The 25,104-nt window shown below is 47.6% G+C and overlaps 1 protein-coding gene across 2 annotated transcripts in view; it reads right to left on the bottom strand.

The window, feature by feature from the left end:
- MYRIP (myosin VIIA and Rab interacting protein) overlaps nucleotides 1-25,104 on the bottom strand; it is a 157,440-nt gene that overhangs the window by 105,886 nt on the left and 26,450 nt on the right. For both annotated transcript variants that reach the window (XM_080934275.1, XM_080934276.1), the window contains exon 2: nucleotides 17,606-17,748. In XM_080934275.1, the coding sequence (XP_080790401.1) occupies nucleotides 17,606-17,715 (110 nt within the window). In that variant the 5' untranslated portion in view covers nucleotides 17,716-17,748. The remainder of the gene's footprint in view (nucleotides 1-17,605; nucleotides 17,749-25,104) is intronic.

The following is a 25,104-nucleotide window of genomic DNA, read 5'->3' as shown; positions in this document are numbered from 1 at the left end:
CATCACACACAAGAGATGAGCGTTTTGGGCTTTCCTTTCTAAATGTTTTGACTATGTATTAAAGTGACATGCTTCAAAATTTAGACAGCATAAAACGTTTTCAGTAAAGCACATCCCTATTAATCCTATTCTAGTGTTGAGTGTACATTTGTGAGTGTTCATGCATGTGTGTACACACGTGTGTGTCCGTGTGCAGCAGCATACATGTGTAAGTCAGAGGACAATCTTTGGAAGTCAGTTCTCTCCCACCGTGGAGAGAGCTCATGTCACCATGATTGGCAGCAAACACTCTGGCCCACTGAGCCACCTCAGCTGTCCATCCTGATGCCCGTCCAGACAGGCAGAGATGGTTTTCACTGAAACAGACTGCATTTCCTTTATCTCCCCTGGTGGCCCATCACTTTCCCTTTCTGGCCTTTTCTATCTCTTTCTGCATTTCTGTCACTTTTAAATGGAGTTTCATTATGGCTCTGCCCCGAACCAATAAGCAGCAACTGCCCCCCAGAGAGGAAATAGTGATTTTTGGTATATTCCTACCCTACTATTATAGCATGGTGCTTGTGTGTCCGTGCATACTTGCATGCCTCTGTGTGTGTGCATGTGTGTGTGTGTGTGTTTGTGTGTGTGTGTGTGCACATGTGAGTGGAAGTCAGAGGTCAATGCTGGGTGTACTCCTTGGTCACTGTCCACCTTATTTTCTGAGACAGGGACTCTCGTTGAACCTAGAGCTCATTCATTCATTCATTGATTCATTCATTCAGCTAGACTGGCTGATGAACTTTGAGGAGCTGCTTGTCCTCCGCCTAGGTCCACAGCACTGGGCTTACACACACACACACACACACACACACCACCACCACCACCACCACCACCACCACCACCACCACCTCCACCACCTCCATCCACCATGCATCTTTTTTTTTAAAACGTGGCTTCTGGCGACTGTACTTGGGTCCTTGGGCTTACACAGTGCACATTTCGAGCACTACACCACCATCCTGTACCCCATACAATTTTTAGTTGCTACAGAGCACACTTTTTGACACTTTCAAGCTCCTGACTTTAGTCTCTGATTTCTCTGGCCCTGCAATGCTTCATGGCACACAGTAGGCAGTCACATGACCCCAAACTGCCATGTAATTCTCACACCACATGGAGACCGGGAAGGATGCACTGTGGCCACTCGGCTTCTGCACCTCCTGTCCACTGAAACCGTCCAGGTCAGAAGCTCATTACGCTTTGACATCTACACACACACACACACACACACACACACACACACACACACACGAACAGCGCAGCTGCTGAACACTCTGCCCCAGGGATCACTGTCTAATGAGAATCGACTTAAAACAGCTCCAGGGGACCTTGCTTTATTGCTAATAAAAGAAATCCCACCCAGCCTTATACTGCCCAGACACCGAACGGATTTTTGACGATGAAGAATCAGCAGAAACATTACATGGTGATTCTGGGGGATTATGGGGGTGTCATGGGACAGTGGTCTTCAAGATGAGGCCGATAACACATGGATGAAGCCACCAAAACATGAGCTGGCAGAAGTGCCACCACACATAGTTATGATGCCCAGCCTCCCCTAGGTCAGCTGTCACCAGTCCAGAGCTGTCCCAAAGTAAGGGTAAATCTGTCCCTAGGGCAACCATGTCAAGCAGCAGTGAGATGTCCCCTGTTTACTTGTCCCCATTGGATGGGACCGAGATGGGGGCTGGTGGAGGGGTAACTGGAAAGTGGGATATCATTTGAAATGTAAACAAATGGAATGATTAATAAAAATAAAATAATAAAACCCCCCCAAACTTTACTGTGGTCAAACAGAAGGGCAAAGCAGACCAGGTAGTCAGGAAACAGCTCGGTCTATGAAGAGCTTGCCACACAAGCATGAAGACCAGATTCTAATTGTTGGTAACTACATACAGAAGTTCAGCATGGTGGCAGCATACGCCTGTAATCTTAGTAGTGCTGTGGGGGTGGGGAGGCACAGAGACAGGTGGGTCCCCGGAACTTCTGGCCAGTTGGCCCAGTTAAATCATAAATCTCTAGGAAGAAAAGGTCCTGTCTCAAAAATAGATAGATAGATAGATAGATAGATAGATAGATAGACAGACAGACAGACAGACAGATAAATGTAAGGTGGATGGGCAGGAGAGATAGCTAAGAAGAGAAAATTTATAAAAAATATAAAGGTAAATATGAGGATCCTAATTCAGATTCCCAGAGCCCTCACAAGTGCCAGGTGGGCCTGGGACCCCACCTGCAATTTCAGGCTGGGAAAGTGGAGAGGGGGTCACCAGAGCAAGCACAATCCTACCCATAAAACTAAGGGGTTGGCGGGGCTGCTCCACAGCAAATCTGTTTCAGCACAAGGACTCAAGAGCTTTGGGCTTCTGGGAAGGTCAGTGAGTACTTCCTGCCGCCTGTGCCTTACGTATAACCAGAAGGAAGGAAATTCTGGTGGTCAGGCCCTTGCCTGTTATTCTGACCTGTTCTTAACACCCATTTCCCATTCTGAATGCATGAAGAGGCACTAAGTCCACACAGGCCGCGGACACCATTATGGTTTACAGGGGACTGTCTCTATCTATTTGTCTAATCAATAATAAACAGATCATGCTGGGCAGACAGCATTGCTATAAAGAACTCGACCCGGGGTGTGTTCACTTGGAACTTGAACTCTATCCACGAAACTATATGTGTTCAAGTTCCTGGCAGACCAAATGGAAAATGCTCCCTAGAGTGCAAAGAACTGGGAAGCTGCCAGGACCCCTCTGCAAGCCAATCGGGTGGGACCATCATAACCTGGGAAGGCTTTACCTCATGCCTTTGATGTTGGTTATTCTGATTTAGGCATACATTTTTTAACAGGAAATATTGAAAAGGGCGGTGGGTTCCCCTGGTATGTGAGGGTGTTTACTGCAGTATTATATTAAAAAATCCAATCCCCAGCAAGGAATTGGATTAAGACACATAGATTAAGATACACCCATATTTCATGGAATGATGGATGGATGTCTGGTAGGTCTTGATGGTTTCCTTCAGAAAGATATAATCCCGCCATAGCTACTGAGCCACAGTCCTGCTTGGTGAAATGTTATGGGGAACAATGCTATAGGGGACAATGCTACAGGGGACAATGCTATAGGGGACAATGCTACAGGGGACAATGCTGCAGGGGACAATGCTACAGGGGACAATGCTACGGGGAACAATGCTATGGGGGACAATGCTATAGGAGACAATGCTACAGGGAACAATGCTACAGGGGACAATGCTATAGGGGACAATGCTACAGGGGACAATGCTATGGGGGACAATGCTATAGGGGACAATGCTATGGGGACAATGCTATAGGGGACAATGCTATGAGGGACAATGCTATGGGGGACAATGCTATGGGGGAACAATGCTATAGGGGACAATGCTATGGGGGACAATGCTATGGGGGACAATGCTATGGGGGACAATGCTATGGGGGACAATGCTATAGGGGACAATGCTATAGGGGACAATGCTATAGGGGACAATGCTATAGGGGACAATAGGGAATGGAATGCTATAGAGGGCAATGTATAAAACACCAACATGGGGGTAGAGTGAACTACTCTCCCCTGGAAATCTCATGGTGACAGCACACATGAAACCATAGCAACCACTGTTACCTGCACAGAACCCACACCAAGATCAAACTAGTTCCAGAATATGGGCTGGAGAGGTGGCCTGGTGCTTCTGAGCACTTGCTGCGCCTGCAGGGGACCCAGCTTTGCTTCCTACACAACATCCTAAGTGCAGCTCTCCCACAGGTCCTGAGCTCAATTCCCAGCAACCACATGCTGGCTCACAACCATCTGTCATGAGATCTGATGCCTCTTCTGGTGTGTCTGAAGACAGCTACAGTGGACTTGTATATAATAAACAAATCTATAAAAAGATAAGTGTCTCTAACTCCAGTTCCAAGTCCTCTTCGCCCCCTTGGGCACCAGGCATGCACATGGTGTGTATACACACATGTAATACATACAAGCAAAATACCCGTGCCCATGAAATGACAACAGCACATCTCCTAACAACTTCCAGCATAGAGGTAGGAGAAGGCTCCCGGCTGGAGAGCAACTGGTAGTTGATTGCTGCCAGGGACAGGAAGTCACTTTTCTATGAGTAGTGGGCACGGACTAATGGATGACCCCACACCACGTGCATATGGGCAGCACTGATTGGACTCGATGGGTTAAAGGAAACATACATATACAATGTAACTTTGGCATAGGTTTTAGTGGAAACACATCCATCAATCCATTTTAAAGGTTTATTTTTACAAGGGGAGGGGCATGTGCGCATGAGTGCAATGGTGTCGGAGGCCAGAAGAGGGCGCCAGACCCCCTGAACCGGACTCTTGGGTTGTGAGTTTCCCACTGTGGGTTCCAGGAACCAAAGGAGGGCCCTCTGCAAGAGCCGCAGCATCCTTAACTGCTGAGCCACCTTTCCAGCCCCTACCTACTACGTTTGTTAAACAGGAAGGATTTATTTAGGCAAGTGATTTTATTACGTATCTATTATTAAATACACATTATGGGCCAGGGAGGAGCCTCTGCCAGCCAACATGAGGGCCTCGGGTTGATCCCCAGAAGCCCGATGTGATGGTCTGTACTCGTCCCAACGCTGGGGGTGAGGCGCCGAGACGCACAGGTGTCTGGGATTTGCTGGTAAGTTTCGGCAGCAAGAGATCTGGTCCCAGGAAAACTAGGGGGCGGTGCTTACGGCTGACGGCTGAGGCTGTCTTCTGGCTTGTACACACACTACTCATATGCAGAGGTTAGACATGTACACTTTTATGTATACACACTACTCATGGACAGAGGTTACACATTCACACACTAATCATGCAGAGGTCACACACACACACTTCATGTACATGCATTACTGATGCAGAGGTCAGACATATACACTTCATGCACACACACTAATTACACGGAAGTCACACACTTCATGCAGACATGCTAATCACACAGAGGTCATACACACTAATCATGCAGGGGTCTCACACACACATACTACTCATGGCCAGAGGTCACTTACACACACTTTATGTACACACACTACTCATGCAGAGGTCAGACTACACACTTCATGCACACACACTAATCACACAGAGGTCACACATACTTCATACACACACACACACACACACACACACACACACCTTAATCCTACTTCTAGCCCAGGTTCTATTTTTCCTTTTAGTTATTCTTTCATCCCGACTAGAGTCTGTACTCATTTCCTCACGAGAACCTTGGCAGCTTTCTCGGCTTCACTTCATCATATTACTTTACCATACGTGTGTGTGTGTGTGTGTGTATCTCCATACACAGCAAAAGCATAAAAGAAAATTATCTCTTCAGGAATGATTATTTTCTTCTGTAGGAGTGTGCGTGTACATGTTTGTGTGTGCATGCGTGTGTGTATGTGTGTGTGTGTGACTCTCCATCGCTGGAGTTACAGGCAACTGTGATTTGTTCAGTGTGGGTACTGGGACTGAACCCGGGTCCTCTGGAAGAACATACTCGCCCTTAATCACCAAGCCCTCTCTCCAGCCTCCTGTTTGCATCTCTACCCTTCGCCTGGTTTTCCGCATAGCTGCAGAAGGCTCAGATGCTGTTCCCAAGGGCCACAGAGAAAAGCAGCTCAGGGTAGCACCCCTCTGACTGCTTGTCCACTGGAAGGCTCTGCTGTGGGCCGATGGGGCTTTATCCTGTCTAGGATGGCGCTGCTTAGCCTCTCCCATCAGACATTGGCTGAAGAAGACAGAAGAACCAAGAGCCAATTCTGAGGAACGTCGTCAATGGACTCTGACATTTTAAATATGAAGTCAAAATGAGTTTTGGGGGCAGCTTGAAGTTTTCTAGGGTCCAAAATTGACACATTTTTTTTCAAGTGACAATCAGGGCTGAGTAAAGTGACATCTGCACTTTATGAGGACTTGAGTCTAGAGCCCTAGCAGTCACTTCAGAAATCGGGTGTGACAGGGTACACCTATAGGTAGAGACAGGTGGATCCTCGGGGGCTGCTGGCCAACTAGCCTAGCTCAAGTGGGAAGTTCAGGTTCGGTGAGAGCCTGTGCCTCTAAGAAAAAGATGGAGATCTATAGAAGAAAATAACCTGACAGTGACCTCTGGCCTCCACACACAAATATGCACATGCGCCTGCATGCACACAAGTGAACATGTTAACATACAACAGAGATCACAATGGCCAATACTGGGATGGTTCTAAAGTACCTAGCAGGAAGGCCCATGGAAACAGATGGGGTAATAGGGCTAGACAGTGTGGTCAGCACTCAGACACAGAGGCACCTCCTGTGCCAGTGGCTCAGATGTGCAGTCTCTGTAGGCTGCCTCCAGGATGCTACCATTCTTCACTGGTAAGAGGAGGGACATTAGCATCTTCCCAAGCCCCAGCATCCTCATCTGCTATGTGAGCAGCTGCTGACTGCCAAAGCAGCCGTTGCAAAAGAGCACACACTTCGTAAAGGCATAAAGAGCTGGTAATCTCATGGGCAGGTCACAGTGCAGGAGCGTACGATTTGGTTGTGCCCCTGGACCAGCAAGTCCACGCCTGGATCTGCTCACAGAAGAAACATATCAACAAGACAGCAGGAAAAAAAACTGCAACAAGCTAGCTACCTCTCTAACTCCTAGGGATAAAACAGCTACAAGCTAGCTACCTCCCTAACTCTTGGGAAAAATGGGTCAGATATCTGTTGGCTACATGCACCATGTTGACCAAGCTCAGAAACAAAACATGCTGGATCTCAGGCTGGAAAGACGGCTTGGTAGCTAAGGACATGTAATATTTTGCAGAGGTCTGGAGTTCAGTTTCCACCATACTCTCCGGGTGGCTCACAACCCCCAGTAAATGCAGCTCCCGGGAATCTGTCGCCCTCTTCTGGCATCTGGGGGCACTGCATTCATGCGTATATACTCACATGGACACACATAATTAAACATAAAAATGTTATTTTTTAAATAAGAAAGGGAGGAAAACAGATTCCAAAGAGGCTCCACTGTGAAATTCCATCTATAGGTGCAAAGTTGAGCAGAATGCACTTGTGCCACTGAAGGTCACTGGTGGCAGGATCACTGGGGAGGGGTTTCTGTCAGCCTGGGTGCTGGTTTGTTACACAGGTGCTCTTGTCTCCTCTCTGGGGGTGGCACCAGCTTCCTGCTTTCTCCTGGCATGGAGACCTCAGTTTAGCTACAGCTGGCTGGAATCGCAGCGTTCTTCTCACTCCGGAATTCCTCCTGTCTCTTGCCTTCACAGCCCCGCCTGTGACTTAATTCACTGCAGTGACAAAGTCACGTTTTGCTCCCCCAAAGCACAAACCCGTTCTGTGATATGAAATGAAGCTAGCCTTCCCTCCACCCCCAGATTCAGAGTAACTGGAGGCTCTGTTAGTGCCACTGGACACACTTTGCTTTTGGAATAATTAAGGTTTACGGTGGTCGTCATTTAGTAGTCTGTCTATTGGCAGTTGCTTTCTATTCTTTCTTTCTTCCTTTCTCCCCCATCCCCCCTTTTCTCCCTCTGGACTCTGTACCTGCTCAGCAGATTCGGTAGCTCTGAGCTGTATCCTGTTTCCTCTCCCGCTCTGTTATCTGGGTATTTATGTTTTTTTTTATTCTGAGACAGGTTCTTGCTATTACCCCAGTTGGCTTTGAAGTGTGTAGCCCCGACAGGTTCTTGCTATTACCCCAGTTGGCTTTGAAGTGTGTAGCCCCTACAAGCTCCTCCTGCCTCAGCTTCCAGGTAGCTGGGTGACAAGCCATTGTCACCAGGCTGGGTTTGCATTTTCTTATTTCTCTGACTCTCCCAGAACCCCAGCCATCCTGGGGCTCTCCCAACTCCACAGGCTTTTCTTTCGTTGGCTCGTACTAGAAGGGCAGAAAGAAAGGCCACATTGTATGTCACTGGACCAATTCCAGTTCTGCTGCTGACGGGCCTCAAATGTACAAGTACCATGTGACCCTGGTCACAGAGACAACCCCAGTCACAGGTACAGAACAGCACTATCTTCCCCCAACCACATGGACCCACCTCAGAGAGTCTGGAGAGTCCTGGCCTAGAGAAGACATTTTGGGATTGTTCACACCTGTTCCTTGTCACAAATCAGTAACATTTGCACACTTGCCAGCAAACGGTACTTCACTCAGAAAGTTTATAACACGTTTCCTCTCTTTAATTGGTCGGGATCTGGGGAGGTATGCTCATTTCCAAAGGCTTTCTGGGAAGGATTTGCAGCCTCCAGCACTCTCTGCTGAGTCCTACACAACCCTTTAACTGGCTTTAGTTTTCCTTGGAGTAACACCCTCCTCCCCTCCCCCTCTTCCTTCCCCTCCCCCGCCTTACTGAGAGGGGATTTGACTCTGCACATCCAGCTGTTCCCTGACACCAGGCTGTCTGTGATTTACAGCCTGGTCTGTCGAACGTCCCAGTCTTTCCATGGCCTGGCCAATGGCAATGGTGGAATCCAACTGCCAACATGACACAGTCTAGATTCATCTATGACGAGAGTCTCAGTGAGGGACTGTCTAAATTATGGCAGGCCTGGGGACATGTCTGTGGGGGCTGCCTCAGATCCTAGAGAAAGATCATCCCAAAAGTGGGTAGCACCATTCCTGGGCTAGGGCCTAGACTGCGTGATGGAGGCTAGCTGAACACTGGCGTTTGTGCATTCCTTTCTCTCTGCTGCTCCCTGCGCTGTGGTGTGACCATCTGCTTCAAGTTCCTGCCTTAACTTCCCTTCACTGATGGACTGAAGCCTAGAATGATAAGGATGGTAAATAAACCCTAATGTGTGTGTGTGTGTGTGTGTGTGTGTGTAAGCATGTGTACACACACATAGGAACATGTATGCATAAAAACAGAGAGAAGAAAGAAAATGAAGAAAGGAAGGGAGGGAGAGGAAGAGGGAAGGAAGGAGGGAGGGAAGGAAGGAGGAAGGGAGGGAAGAAAAGGAGGAGGGAGGGAATGAAGGAGGGAGGAAGGGAGGGAGGGGAGAAAGGAGAGAGGGAAGGAAGGAAGGAGGGAGGGAAGGAAGGAAGGAGAGAAGGAAGGGAGGAGGGAGGGGAGAAAGGAGAGAGGGAAGAAGGGAAGGGAAGGAAGGAGAGAAGGAAGGGAGGAGGGAGGGGAGAAAGGAGAGAGGGAAGAAGGGAAGGGAAGGAAGGAGGAAGGGAGGGAAGGAAGGAGGGAGGGAAGGAAGGAGGGAGGGAGGGAGGGAAGCAGACTTCACGCACTGAGACACAGGGAGGCAGCTGCTGGCCCCATTTCGGGGGCCCACATCTAGAAACTGGGATGCCCACAGGAATAAGGGAGACTTCAGGGTAACTATTGCCCAAAAGAGCAGAGGAAGAGCCTGAATTACTGTGACTAAAGAAAGATGGCTCTAGGGAAGCTTCTTTCTGCTGCCCCTTGGAAGCCAATTCAGTACATACATGCACTATGCCAAAGAAAAGCTGGCCAGAAGGCTGGGTGCTAAAGGTCAGATGGAGAATGAGAACCAGGAAAGCTTTATCTGGGCTCAGCAGCTGAGCCGCTGACATTTGCAGTGAGAAAGTAAACAAAGCCCAGGACTCAGACCCAAGAGCAAGCTGTTGGGAAAGCACTCCTAATGGCTGCAGGGTCTCCCAGACGTCACCACACATCTAAAATTAAAAGGCAGGCACAGCAGTGCTGAAACACCTCTCTTCTTATGCACATCAAAACCCTCCTATGAACTGTAAATGCCCCAGAGGAAGGTGTGTGTTGGAGATGTGGCATGAGTTACAAATGAGGCAGGTCAAAAGTCATGAGCTGACCTGAGGCGTGGCTTAGTGGTAGGGCACTTGCCTTGTGTGCAAATGGCCCCGGGTTCTAATCCAGGCTCAACAAAGACAAGAGCCTTGTGGCCAGTTCAGAAGTCATAATACATTCGTTCCGCTTCTGATATCAGAGGAACTCGGAAGGCTCCCTAATGTCCGGTGTTGCACACAGCTCCCTTGTGCATGTGATGTGCACACGGCACATTTCCCTCTTAAAGCACAATATAGTCAAGACCTCTCTCCTCACAGATGACTCAACAATTAGACTAGACCTACAGGTGTGACTCGTGGTATATAAGGAAGGACTGAGCGCTCCTGGCCTCGGGCGGGGCTGGGGCTCAGTTGCTGTAGTGTTTGCCTAGCATGCACTGAGCCCTGGTTGTCACCTTTACACCCACCTCTGAACTGGACAAACTGGGTGTGGTTTTTGTTACACTCCTGTAGTCCTAGCAATCAGAAAGCGGAGGCTGAAGGGTCAGAAATTCCAAGTCACTCATCATCCTCAGCTAGAGCACAGACTGAAAGCCGGTAGAGCACATAAGATCATGAGATCATGTCCTAAAAGAAAAGGCAGGCATGGGAGGGCTCAGTGGACAAAGGTGCTTGCTGTTGAGCTTGACAACCCAAATCGGATCCCAGAACCCACACGACAGGAGACACTCAATACAGGGAGCTGTCCTCTGACCTCCAGATGTTTAATGTAACACATGTGAGTGCACACAGACAGACACACACTCACACACAAACAGACACAGACAGACACACACTCACACACAAACAGACACAGACAGACACACACTCACACACAAACAGACACAGACAGACACACACTCACACACAAACAGACACAGACAGACACACACTCACACACAAACAGACACAGACAGACGCACACACACAGAGTCACGGACACAGACAGACACAGACAGACAGTCACACACACACAGACACACACTCACACACAGACAAACACACACACACAGACACACACAGACACAGACAGAGACGCACTCACAGACACACGCACAGAGACACAGACACACACACCCACACCACATAAAGCTTCCTCTCTGGTTTTACAAGTCTTTTATCCCTTAGCCAGGGCCACACTAGCCAATCAAAGTATCGGGAAAGCCCTACTTTTAAAACCATTTAAAACACCTGGGTGTCCATGTCACACAACGGTGGCATTATCACAGTAAAGGCCCGTTACTTAAAATGTTATTTACGAACGTTTCAAGGTGCAGCCAATGTAAAAACTATCAAGAAGTCCTGCATTCTGTTTCCATGTTTGACCCTTAAAACTCTGTGCCTTCTCTAGAGTGCACTTGCTTTTGGCCCTAAAGCACTTGAAATGTGGACGGCATACAGAGTCAAGGGTTTTGGTGTCACCTACCACATGTGGCTGCAAAGCCTGTCACTTCCCCATCCTTGAGCACACAGCAGGCATTAGCCAGCATGGTGCTGGATTTCCAGCATAGTTCTAGTCTCACTCCTGCTCCAGGGGCCTAGACACGCCTGCTTTCCACACCCAGGGCAATGATTACCATCCTCCCTCCAGGGTGACTCCGGGTAGGTTTGAATCCACCTCTCAACTGTGAGAATCTAAGAGTGTTTTGGAACTTCAGTTTCTCCAATTTACGAACAGACAAGAATGACGTTTCCCCAGGGTTGTTGGGAAAAAGTGGGGTTCTCAAAGCATCAGCCACCATTAGAACAGCAAAGGGAGAATTACCACAAAGGATCCTCCCTCCTGCCTGGCTGCTTGTCCTGATTTGGTGTTGGAGACAAACATTGCCTTCCTGTCTTTATCACTTGCCCCAAATGCTCTCTGCCGCCTGGCTGGTGTCTTAATCTGCCAGGAAATTCCTGAGGCTCCGTTGATAGGGCCCTCTGCTTCGTTCAATATGTCTGCCTTGGCCCTCTCCTTAGCTGGGCTCTGGAAAGGGTGGGGACTCTCTCTCTCTCCCTCTCTCTCTCCCTCTCTCTCTCCCTCTCTCTCTCCCTCTCTCTCTCTCTCTCTCTCTCTCTCTCTCTCTCTCTCTCTCTCTCTCTCTCTCTCTCTCTCTCTCTCTCTCTCTCGCTTGCTACAGTTTGCAAGCATGCCCTCAGGACTGTGCTTAGCCTCTGGAATCTTCCTCAAGGGCAGAGGCCTTTACTCCGTTTTTCTCCTGCTCTGTGGCTCACTTCCCACTTCCCCGGGAGACTCCTGACATTCAAACCAGGGCTCTGAAGCGAATGAATGAATACCTAGCAGCTTTTCTGTAATACGCTTGGCCTTTCCATTATTAATGGAATGCCAGCTATAAAGAGGAGATCTGAGAACCCAAATCTCCTGAGGCCCTTCTGGCTGTGAGACTCTCTCTCCACTCCACCCCCTTTCCACTCCCTGAGGTCTCCCGCCTCCCACAGGCCCCGAGTTCTCCACAGGTGTCTCAGCTTGTGGGCTTTCTCCCATTCCATCATATGGAAGCCCTCAAACAGAGCAGGATCAGGCCTCTCACCCCAACACAGAATGTAGTGATTCTGCCCTCAGAGTTAGCATTCTATGTGTACACGTGTGTGCTTGTGTGTGTGTGCACATATAGATGTTTGTGTGAATGTGCACACCTATGTAGGTTTATTTATATTACGTGTCCATGTGTGTGTGGAAGCCAGGGGTTCAACTCCAAGTGTCTCTCAAACGATGTCCACCCTGTTGGATGAAACCTAAAACTCAGTAACTGAGCTATGCTGACTGGCCAATGAGTCCCAGAGACCCGCTCGCCACCATGTCCCCTTTGCTGGGGACGTACACGTCTCTGTGCCCAGCACTTTTTTTTAATGTGGGTTCCAGGACTCAAACTCAGGCTTATACAGCAAGCTCTTTACTAATGAGCTACTTCCCTGCCCACACACTGATCGTTCCCAGCAGGTGACTGGCTGGCTAACCCTACAGCACCTCTGTCCAGAAGTCACAGTCTCCTTAACCAGAGATGTTAAGGCCACATTTGACACGGGATCTCAAGGACAAGAACAGCCCGGAAGGAAGTGTGGGCAGATACATTAGAAACACCGGGTTACACCAGAAACCACAAGGTATCCATGTTCCTGCTGGGTGTAGACAAGACCCCATCTCCAAAAGCAAATGTAACCAGGCGTATTGATTAATTCATCACACCACTGTAGCACCCAAACAATGGGCAGCGAGGCCAGAGGAGATTTACTTTTAGCAATAGAAACTCTTTGAAAATTTCATTCTGCATCATAGAATTTCCATTTGTTTCAAGTAGGAATGAATGGCTGAGGGGAAAGACAGTCACTCCTTTATTAAAGTGCTGTGTTCTTTCTAACGTAGAAAAGGGCGATGGAGGGGCGGCAAGACAGCTTCCTAAAGGTAAACATGCTTGTTGCCAAGCCCGAGGACTGGAGTTCAATCCCGGGGCCACATGGTGGAATGAGAAAACCAACTCTCACACGTTGCCTGATGACCTCCTCATGTGTACTAACATGCACACAAGCATGCATGCATGTGCGTGTGTCCGTGCTAAGTTGATTTTATTCTCGGCAATGCAACAGGTCCCTCGGAGTGAGCACTTTCTCTCTGTCTTCGTTTTTAGACTGTGGCTAACAATACCTAACAAGAAGTAAGAGAAAAAGTGTCGATTTGGGCCCTCAGTGTGAGGGGATAAGGTCCATGGTAGCAGGGAACGCAGGGGGCCTGGAAGGTCCGTGATGGCGGCATGTGCGGCAGCTGCTAGCTCATTCCCCGCGGACCAGGAAGCAGACACACGAGAGGAAGTGGGCCAGGTTAGCGAAGCCCACAGTCTGTCCCTCGCGATCTTTGTCCTCTCACTGAGCCCCCACCTCCTCAAGATAATACCTGTCAAAACCCTGCCAGCAGCTGGGGATTGACACATGAGCCCACAGAGGTACCTCTACACCCACAGCGTCTGAATTAGGTACTGTTCTCATTGCTATGATCTGACAAGAGGCGACATCACACTGAAAGTGTTTATTTTGACTTATAGTTCAAGGGATACAAGGAATGACAGAAATGGAAGGTGGCTGGTCATACTGTGTCCACAGACAGGAAGCAGACTGAGGAGCAAGTAGGGCTGCTTTATAAAACCTTAAAGCCCACACATCCTAGTGGGTTCCTGAGGCGTGACACTTGAAGTGACCATGACTTCCATCTGCTCACGTGTGCGTACACACACACATGCAAACACACACGTGAGTACATGTACCCCCATCACACATGGGCACACATACACACATACACCCCCATCATACCCCTATCACACATGGCACATACATATCTGCCCCACCACACATGGGCGCACACACACATACATATATACTCATATACCCCCACCATACCCCTACCACACATGGGCACACACATACACCCCCACCATACCCCACCACATATGTGTACACATATACATGCACCCCCACCACACCCTCAAATCATTATTTTGGGGGTACATGACATTCTATGAGCTAACCACTCCCACCCCTAACCCCCTGCACAGTGAAATTCTAAATGCCACACTGCCTGAGTCCTAATGACCCGAGAACCTGAGACATTGCTTCTTCCATGCCGGGCATCTGCCTCTGTAGGATGCTTCCCACCATGACTGCACTAGGCCAAAGGCCGTGCCTGGGTACCTGACACAGACCACACTGACTTCTCCCGAATCCCCCCAGAAATCAACTTAGAGGAGAAGGAAGTAGACAGCTAAGATCTGACCATGGACTTAAGCGTGGTTATTTTTATACCCTCTGAAGTTTTCCCAGATCTATCTGAGAGGAGGAAGGGAGGAGACGCTTCCTGCGAGGCAGACCTCACTGCTGGGAAATGCAAGCCACTGCAGACAGAGCTAGGGATGTGGTGGCTTAATGCTAATTAATGTGTTCTTCTCACTGCATCCTGTTTAGACACTCAATATATTTAGCAGAGTCTGGGCCCAGCAGTCCCTCAAGGTGCTGCCTACTTGGTGCTCCCTGTCTTAAAGGGACCAACACTAAAGGGAATCATCTGTGTACTCAGAACCAATCACCCCTTCATTTCCAGAACCCCTCTGACTTTGGGGGTCAAAAAGTCATAAGCAGAGAAGGAGAGTTTTCAGCACCGATGTGTCTGGCCCCACACAGGCTATACAGCGCCCCCCTTGAGTGCCTCTTCACGGTCCCTAGGAACCCAGACAGTCCAGACAGGCTGACAAGTTACTGTGTCATCTGGCTTCCAGTCGGCAGGGGAACCAGCCACTTAGTGTCCTACCCTCCCTCCTAAGACTACTTAAAAATAGCAACGAAGGAAAAAAAAAAAAAAGAATTAGGGGAAGGATTGAAGTTGAAAAGGAGGGCGACCCTACAGGAAGACCAATAGTCTCTACTAAACCAGACCCCAGGGAGCTCATCACCAACTAGGAGGATACAAGGGCTGGTCTGAGGCCCAGGGCACATATGTAGCAGAGGTTGGCCTGGTCTGGCCTCAATGGGAGAAGATATGCTTAATCCCCAAGAGACTGAGGCCCCAGGGAAGGGGGACACTTGGTGGTGGTGGGGAGATACCCTTTCAGAGGCAAGGAGGAGGAGGAAAGAGATGAGGAACTGTGGGAGGAGGGACTGATGGGGGGGGCAAGGACTGGATTGTAAATAAATAAAATAACTTTAAAAATATAAATAAAAATAAACTAATTCATAACAGTGATGAGGAGAGAGCTATCAGTCACCTACAGAGTCTAAGGGAGTTCTGGAGGCGGGGAGGTAGGGAAGGAGCACTACCAGTCATGATTGCATAAGTGCTACCTGTTGGCTTCCAGACATTAAAAAGCAAGCTACAACTAACAGAGAGACTCAAAGATGTTTGCAGAACAGCATGGGGTGGCCTTCCGTGCTAGATGTGAACTGTTCTGTAGAAAGAGTAGGGGTATGAAGCAGAGGCGGTGCTGGGTTCAGTGTATACACACCATTCTGTCAGAACTGAGAGGGGGTAGTAAAGTTCATGGAACATGTTTCTCTATTAAATTTGAAAAATGTTCTAGTTATCTTTAACTAACAATTTTCACACAGCCTAGAGCCATTTGAGGAGGGAGTCTCAATAGATAGATTACCTAGATGGGATTGGCCTGTGGGGATTATCTTGATGGTTAATTAATGCGGGAGAACCCAGCCCACTGTGGGCAGCACCATTCCCTAGGCAGACATTCCTGAACTGTGTTAAGGAAGCCAGCCAACAGCTTCCTCCCCAGCTTCTGTTTCCATTCTTGCCCTGGCTTCCCTTAATCATGAACTGTAACCTGTAAGTCGCTTTTGGTCAAATGTAACACAGCAAGAGACTAGAACAATGGGGAATAGGAAAAAACAAAACAAAAAAACAAAAAAAAAACAAAAACAAAACCAAGCCAAAAAACAAGAGCACAGTTTTCAAGAATCTAAAGATGAAGACTTGAGAGTTAGCCAAGTCTTCCTTGTTCAAAACCAACAAGGGCAGTTCACTGGGATAAAGCAATAAATGTGTATGTTCAGACTTATGAAGGGCACACAAGAGAACTCAAGGTGACTGAAATATGAAGGTCACATAGGAAAGCTCAAGGTGACCCCAGCAGGAAAGTCACAGCAGGAGAACTCAAGGTGACCTCAATGTGAAGGTCATAGCAGAATTCAAGGTGATCTCAACATCAGGGTCACAGCAAAATAGCTCAAGATGACCTCAACACAGAGGTCAAACCAGAACTCAAGACCTCAATGTGAAGGTCACAGCAGGAGTGTTCAAGGTAGCTCAGCGTGGAGCAGAGGCCTTGTAGATCACCTAGGAGACACACCTCTCTGTGTGTCTGTAAGGTTTTCAGAGAGTTGTGATGGAGAAGGAAAGACTCATGACTGTGGACCTGGTGCTCATCGTGAACAAAAATGAAGGGGCAGGACAGCCTGGTGAGCAGCGGTTCTCATCTCCCTCTGATTCCTGACATGTGTAAGCAGTGTGCCCCACTGCTCCATGCCCTCCTCACCATGATGGACTGCATCCTCAGATCATGAGCCCAGGCAAGGCCTTCTTCCCATGAGCTAATTGCTTTGTAATCAGTCGGTACCTCTGTGTCAACTGGGTATCTGTGAGGAGCTGTCACACACCTGGGGCAGGAGCAGCTGGGTGGCTCCTTTCCCCCTCTGGATCTCTTCCCAGGACGTTTTCACCTCTCCTTACATTTCCACACTATGTTCCTAACTCCCATTCCCACAGCCTTCCCTTTCTGTCAGCCCTGGAGACAGATCATCACCACCATAGGATAAACTGCACACCTGAGACCTGAACCTCAAACCCGAAAAAGCACAGTTGGTTGGGAGGCAGGGGAATGAATTCAGCTCAAGACTGCAGAAGGAAATTGTTCCACTGAGTCTTACACCCGCCAAAGGAACTTCTGAGGAATAGAGTAGCATTTGCTATGACGACATTACTTCTATTCATGGTCTGTAAACCTCTCCCCGGCACCTTAAATGCAAGCAATGTGCAGACAAGACAAACACTAGATGCCCATGGTTCTGAGGTTCTTAAGCTTGGTACCAGACTCTCACTAAGGTGATGCAGGTGTCACACCTGTGGGCCAGGTACCTTCTGACACATGTCACTGGCGATGGGAAGCCCGTCAAGAAAGGACAGGGTGGCCATTCCATAAACCCAAGAACAGGATTATAACACAGACAGCCGAGCCTCGCTGTCTGAACATGGTCAGGCAAAAGGGCCGTCTCACCTCAGCCGGTCCTCCTCCTTTTTGCGAAGATTGAAGTCTCTCTGTACCACTTGGAGAACATGTTCCGTCTCATCGTCGGTCAGACTGGACAGGTCCAGCTTCCTCCCCATGATCGGAGTTAAACTCGGACAACGGAACTCGATCTGGGGAGTGGAAGGAGAGACCAGAGACTGAGGACAGGACCGTGTGGCTTGAATCCACCCTCAGCACTGACTTAGACCAAACACAGCATATCTGTGGAGCGGCATACAAAGGCAGCCTGTTCCTCTGAACTCTCGTGTGCTGCTTCTAGAAGGCTCTGGCCAGACAGCAGGGATTCGGGCAACTGAGCATCGCCATTTCATGCTCTCAACTCTCAGGTGAAGACAAAGATATCCCGTGTTCAGCGTGGTGGAACACACCCGGACCCCAGCAGCCAGGACATGGAGGCAGGAAGATCAGTAGGAAGCTCTTGACCAGCCTGGGGTAGTCGAGAGGAAGGAGGAGGAAGGAGGGAGGGAGGAGAAAGGTTGGAGAGAGGGAGGGAGGAAACCAAGCCAGCAGTAGCAGGTAATCTATCCTTTTCATTAAAATAAAACGGATTCCCACCACACACTGAAAAGCACTACTCAGGAATTCTTAATTTCTATAGTTTGACAGGTTATTTGTAGGTGTTCTATTTCAACACAAGATAAGTTATGTTTTCCTTAGGAAAAAAAAATCCCATGAATACCCCTAATCACTTCCTCAGGCCCAAGCAATGAACGCTCGAAATCCCGAGTTGATGTCTAAAGCTGGAAAGAGATGCTGAGCTTTATGTGAGTGTGTAAGATAACACAGGGGCTGGCACGTGGCTCAGTTGTGGAGCACTTGCCTAGTGTGCACCAAGCCCTGAGTTCAATCCCCAGCACGCAGAGAGTTGGGTGTGTGGCTCCCACACTATAATCTCCACACTTCAGAGGTGGAGCAGGAAGGTCAAAGCTCAAAGTCACCAAAGTTCCTTTTTAAAATATATTTTCTAGGTTTTTTTTAAACCTATTTTGTTCTTTCTGTCTTTGATCTCTGTTGTGTAAGGAGTTCAAGGCCAGCCTAAGTTCATGAGTCTCTATCTCACAAATGAGTGAGTGAATGAACGAAACCTCGAACTGAACAAAAAGTAATCTACATGTGTCATAATAAACTATCCGAAACATTTTAAGAATTACTTGGAGGATTCTAATAAATAATGATACCTGAATTATAATAAATAAATGTTCCTAATAAAGTTTCCACTAAATGATTAAATCTACTATGGGTCATGAGCTTTTGCATACATGCATATTAAACAGCTCTAGTGCCCACATCGTATGAACAGTCACAATGAGGGGAAAAGGGCTTGCACGTCTCGCCCTCTAAGGAGTGACACCTGACCTGGCTGTCTCTCTGCCTCAGGGCCCTGAGCCCACACACTCAGATCTCTAGCACGCAGAGGGCAATGTGACCTCAGGCTTTAACATGTGAGAGCCTGAGTCCCCTGCTGATCTTTATTGTGTGCAAACCAGGAACACTAGGGACAGCGGATCTTTCTGTGTGTACCTGTGTGTGCAGTGTGTATAGCTGGAGGGAGAGAGGAAGGAAGAGAGGGAAAAGGGGAGGAAGGGGAGGGAGGAAGGCAAGGAGGGAGGAAGGGGAGGGAAGAAGGGAGGGAGGAAGGGGAGGGAAGAAGGGAGGGAGGAAGGGAAGAAGGCAGGGAGGAAGGAAGGGAGGGAAAAGGGGAGGGAGGAAGGGAAGGAGGGAGGAAGGAAGGGAGGGAAAAGGGGAGGAAGGGGAGGGAGGAAGGCAGGGAGGGAGGAAGGGGAGGGAAGAAGGGAGGGAGGAAGGGGAGGGAAGGAGGGAGGAAGGGAAGGAGGGAGGGAGGAAGGAAGGGAGGGAGGGAGGAAGGAAGAAGGGAGGGAGGGGGAATGTATATATCCTATGTTGCCACATCCTTCAGTAGTCAGAAAGGGGTATTTGTTGTGGGGCTGTTGGGTCACCTGGAGTTGCAGACAGCTGTGAGCAGCCCAACTTGGGTGCCGGGAACTGAACCCAGGTCCTCTGAAGGAGCAGCAAGTGCTCTTAAATCACTGAGCCATCCCTTCTGACTCCTCGGCTGTTTGGTATTTGTTTTGTTTTTAAAGCAATGTTTTGCTGTGTAGCTTTGACTGACATTTAATTTGCTATGTAGCCCACACTGATCTCGAATTCACAATAACCCTCCTGCCTCCGACTCCATATCAATGGACTTAGTCAGGTACCACTACCACATTACCTGGTTTGCTAATTTTCTTTCAGTTATGTAGTTTGTTTGTTTTTTTAGTTTACAAATAATAACTTAAATGGAGAAAACAGAACGACTTTAGTCCTTAAGTCTTTTGTTTGGTGATTTAAAACCATGTGACAGCGTAATATAAACTAATCTCAAGATTTCCCCACAAATCAGGACAAGAATGCTAAGCGTTGAAAACATTTCCCTCTCATAATGCAACTTGAAAACAAATCACCCACATGCTCTACACTGAGGGGGAGGGTGACCTTGAGGCCTGTAGGTAAGAAGCCAAAGCAGACAGAATCTTGCTGGGGAGGAGCAAGATCAGCCACCACCTTCAGGACACCCACAAGCAAGAGGAGCCCTATGCAGGCACAGCAGAAATGGGGGTGGATGTCTCCCTTAAACACTCCATTAAAGGGCTGGAGGTGGCTCAGTGGGTAGGAGCTTTGGCTGCCCTTGCAGAGAACACAGGTTCAGTTCCTGGCATCCACATGATGGCTTGCAATCAAATATAACTCCAATTCAAGCAAATCCGTTGCCCTCTTCTGGCCTCTGTGGGAACTTGGCGCATATATGGTGCACAGACATATGTGTGGGCAAAACACTCACATAAAACTAGAAATAAGTCTTGGGAGGAGGGGAAGAACTGGGCGTGGCCATACACAAACTTGTAACCTCAGCGCTGTGGGGCAGAGACAGGATTCCTGGGTTTGCTGACTTCCAGCCTTGCTCTGGGTTCACTGAAGGAACAATGTGAAAAATGTCACAGTGGGACCCTTGACATGCTCCTTCCACACATGTGCACATAGGGAGACACACTTACACATGAATGCACACTGACACCCCCCACACACTACATATACAATACTAGACATAAACACATATACATACAATACTACACATACACACACATAGCCCATCATACACACATATGATATTATACACATACTCCTTATCACAGGCCCTTCCCTGATGAAGACATTCCTGACTTCATGATATCACGGACAGTGGTAAATGAGATAAAGATATCCATCCAGCTGACCAGATATGGCAACACGGATCTGATCGTATCTACAAAAGACTGACTGAGACTCAAGAGCGCTATAAATGTTCCAGACAGAGCACAGAGCGCTTCCTGGAAATGGTGTGAGCTCTTCACTTTTGACAATGAACACAGTGATCGCCTGTGTGCGATGAGTCAGAAGTGCCATGGAGCTGAGGAAAGATCCGCCTCCACTGAGCCACAGGGCACCCAGGTAGCGCTGCATCTCAGAAGATGGTGCCTAGGGACAGAGATGCCCAGACGCTGGCAGGTGCAGGAATTTCCTGGCCAATCAGGGCTGCTACCACCTGCTTCCTCTGGCTGACACCCAACCAGGATGCAACAGAGGGATCCGTCCCAAAATTTAGTAATGAGGAAATTAATACCAGTTCAGCATTTAATTATAGTGCCACCTCCCAAAAGTGTGCTTGCTGAGTTATTGTTCCCAGGAGCAGCTTGTGACAGAGGAACTCTTTTGTAATAAATCTCTGCCGTCCTCATGGGGCTACTTAAGGCTTACAGGATAATCAGCTCTAAGACGTCTACGGCCAAAGCAGCAGGTGGAGTTCCAGTTTGTTTGACCCTGGACGTGTGATTACAGGGCAGTTCCCTGAATGGCACCTGACTTTCCAGGGCTAACTGGGAAATGGCACCAAGACCAAGAAATGGCTCTGCTGATATGTTCTGGTGACCTCGACAAGATACCTGCTGACGGGGCTGGCCTTTCAAATATAACAGTAGGAAGTCAGGTGGTTTTCAGCAATGCTTTGGCAGAACCAGGAAGGGGCTTGGAGGTTAAAAGTCTTACTGCTCTTGCAGAGGACCTGTTTTTGGTTCCCAACACGCACACAAGGGACGAACAACTGCCTGTAACTACAGATCTCCCACCTATGCCCTCTGAGGGTACCTACAGACACAAGATCACCACCACCACCACAAGCCAAAATCAAAGCCAGTATATACTGGGGATGGAGCCCAGATAGAAGAGGGTCATCCTAACATGCACAAAGCCTTGTCTTTTAAACCCAGCACAGTGTAAACCAGCTCTGGTGGCCCGTAGCTTTAAGGGTAAAGACAAGAGCAAAAACGAAGGTGGTACTCCTGGAGGAAACCGGTCAACAGAGACCTTGCAAATGAAGATAGCCTTGGACAGTGCAGAGACACTGAGAACACAGCGTGAGATGTTCATGGGGGAAAGGTTGGTATTTGCAGGAGTAATGTTCTAGGCAGCACCAGAACAGAACCAAGGACAGATGCCTGAGTGAAATCTTACCAACCTAAACTTTTGTGGGGTTCGTGTGTGTGTGTGTGTGTGTGTGTGTGTGTGTGTGTGTGTGTGAAAGAGAGAGAGAGAGCACATGTGTCTCTTTGCATGTATGTATGTATGTGTCTATGCACATGTGTGCCACTGTGTGTTTGATCTTGTATCGATTAAGTTGGGAAATCCAATGTCCTAAAAGTGAGGATGTAAATACTATAGCACTTTTCTCACTGACTAGAAATGAAGAAAATACCATGTCCCACAGAGAGAAGGATAATACAATACCTTTCCCATTAAAGCAACTTGCTCTTAGAGGAAGGGGGAGAGAGGGAGGGATGGAGAGAAGAACTCGGTCAGGAAAGAAAAACAAGCTCACAGATGGGTAGAGATGTGCTTTCACTGTGGCTATTTTGAAGCCAGCAGCGCCTGGGTTGGTGGCCCACTGAACTTCATTCCATTCACTCTTTGACATGGACTGGCTCTTCCTCCAAAATGTGTCCATGCTCACCAGTGAGAGCAGACAGGACTACCAGCAATGGACTGGGTCTATGCTTCACCCAAGCTGGATTTAAGAGCCTCTCCTGGGGATTCCCATGTGGCTATTACATGAGGGAGTGCAAGGCTGGTGGCTTGCTGTACCCCTGACTGAGGAGCTGACATACTCTTCTAAGTGCACACCATTTGCTTTTGATTCTTTTGCTCACTTGCATCGCACAAGGCACAGGGGAGGGAAGAAAGGATGCAGGAGTGGAAAATGGAGGAATCTATCATTCAAACATGGTCAAAGAACCAAAGAGTTCCACAAAAAATGGATCAGAGGAAGAAACTCAGTGTTTGTTTTAAGCAGAAAGAGAAATAACAAGACAAGAGAAGGAATAAATGGAATTGTGGGGGGTTGAATGAGAACTAACACCCATAAGAATTTGAGTGCTTAGTCCCCAGCTCATGACACTGTCTGGGAAGGTTTAAGAGCTGTGGCCTTGCTGGAGGAAGTATGCTACTGGCATCAGGATTTGAACATATGTAACCTCATGACACTTCCAGTTCACTCTCTGACTGGCGTTTGTGGTTGAGATATGATCTCTCAGTTTCCTGTTCTTGCTATCACATCCCTGGACCATGATGGACTCTCCCTCTGAAAATGTAAACTGAAACAAACTCATCTATAAGTTGGTCTTGGTCATGGTGTTCTATCACAGCAATATAAAAGCAACTAATGCAAAAAAGTAGAAATAAGTCCTCAAAATCTAATGTTCATTCTTTTAAAAAAATAACCAAAATAATCACACCTTTAGTGACACCAATCATGAAAGAGAATGTTCAAATTGTTAATGTATGAAAAAAAAGAGACATAAATAGATCTTAGAGAAACAAATGGGATTAAAAAGAAATGCTGTGAAGAATTAAACAGCAACAAATTGGATGAACTAGATAAGATAGAAAAATTCCTTAAGATGACATTGTCAAAACTGACTCAGGAAAGATAAAAACTCTGAGTTGACAAATGACAAGTAAGGAGACTGAATCTATAACAAAAACAACAGCAAATTGATTCCACTAAGAAAAGCAGGACTTGGTAACTTCACTGATTAATTTTATCACACATAAGTAAAAGAGTGAGCATCAGTCTTTATGAACAGAATAAAGAGAAGACACTTCTCAGCTTGTTTAAAGTTAGCAAACATCATCAGATACCACAGACAGACAGTGAAACAATATATCCCAACAAAACCAACACCCTCACAAATACAGATTCAAAGTTCCTGACTAATATCACAAATACAGATTCAAAATTCTTGACCAATATCAGCCCAAACTAGCAACAGGAAAAGAGTTTATGCTAAAATGCAAGGCTAACATTGCCTAAGGTGCTTTTCCTGCTGCTGTGATGAACTTCCCCTACAAAAGCAACCTAAGAAAGGAAGGTTTTATTTTGGTTCAAGTTCTAAGGTTCAACTCTATCATGGTGGAGTATGAATGGCTGCAGGCACTTGTAGCAGCTGGTTATATTGTACCCACAGCCAGAGTAAACAGCTGGTTACACTGTATCCACAGCCAGAGTGACCAGCTGGTTACATTGTATCCACAACCAGAGTGACCAGCTGGTTACATTGTATCCACAGCCAGAGTGACCAGCTGGTTACATTGTATCCACAGCCAGAGTGATTAGCAATGAATGCTGAGAGATGAATGCTGGTGCTCAGCTCACTTTCTCCTTTATATTCAGTCCAGGACTCAGACTAGGAATGGGTACTTATTACATTTAGGATAGATCTTCCTCTCTGTTAACACAACCAAGAAAATCCCTCACAGGCATGCCTACAGACCAACCTAGTCTAGGTAATTCTTCACAGGCACACCCAAGGATTCCATTCCTGGGTGACTATAGGTCCTGTTAGGTTGACAGTTGATATAAACCATCACGCATGAAAAATTAAGAGTAATGAACAAAGACCATGATTCCTTAATTGATACAGCAAATAACCATTTTCTGTATTAATAAAAACCAGTAAGTTTTATGATAAAAACATACTCAGCAAAGAAAACAGAAAGGGAATCTTCTCAACTTGATATACTATCTGTAAACATAGACACAAGGATGGAGTAGGGCTCAGCTTCGAAGAGTACTGGCTGCTCTTCCAGAGGACCTGAATTCAGTTCCCACCTCCCATGTTGGGTGGCTCACAACCACCCGCAACTCCAGTTGCAGATGATATGATGCCTTCTTCTGGCCTCCTTGGGCACTGCATCCAGGTGCACATATACACAGAAACTGACACACAGAAAACAAAAGAATTTTTAAAAATATGTACTACTTTATGTGTCAAACAGATTAACTTCAATATATCCATAAAATTGCTACCTACTTCTCCCCTTGCAAGTTATACAACATTTTGCTACATATTCTATAACATTATTATATGTATAAC

This window comes from Micromys minutus (assembly GCF_963924665.1).
Source record: "Micromys minutus genome assembly, chromosome: 21".
In the NCBI taxonomy this organism is placed as follows: Eukaryota; Metazoa; Chordata; class Mammalia; order Rodentia; family Muridae; genus Micromys; species Micromys minutus.
This window is presented reverse-complemented; position numbering and strand designations above follow the sequence as displayed.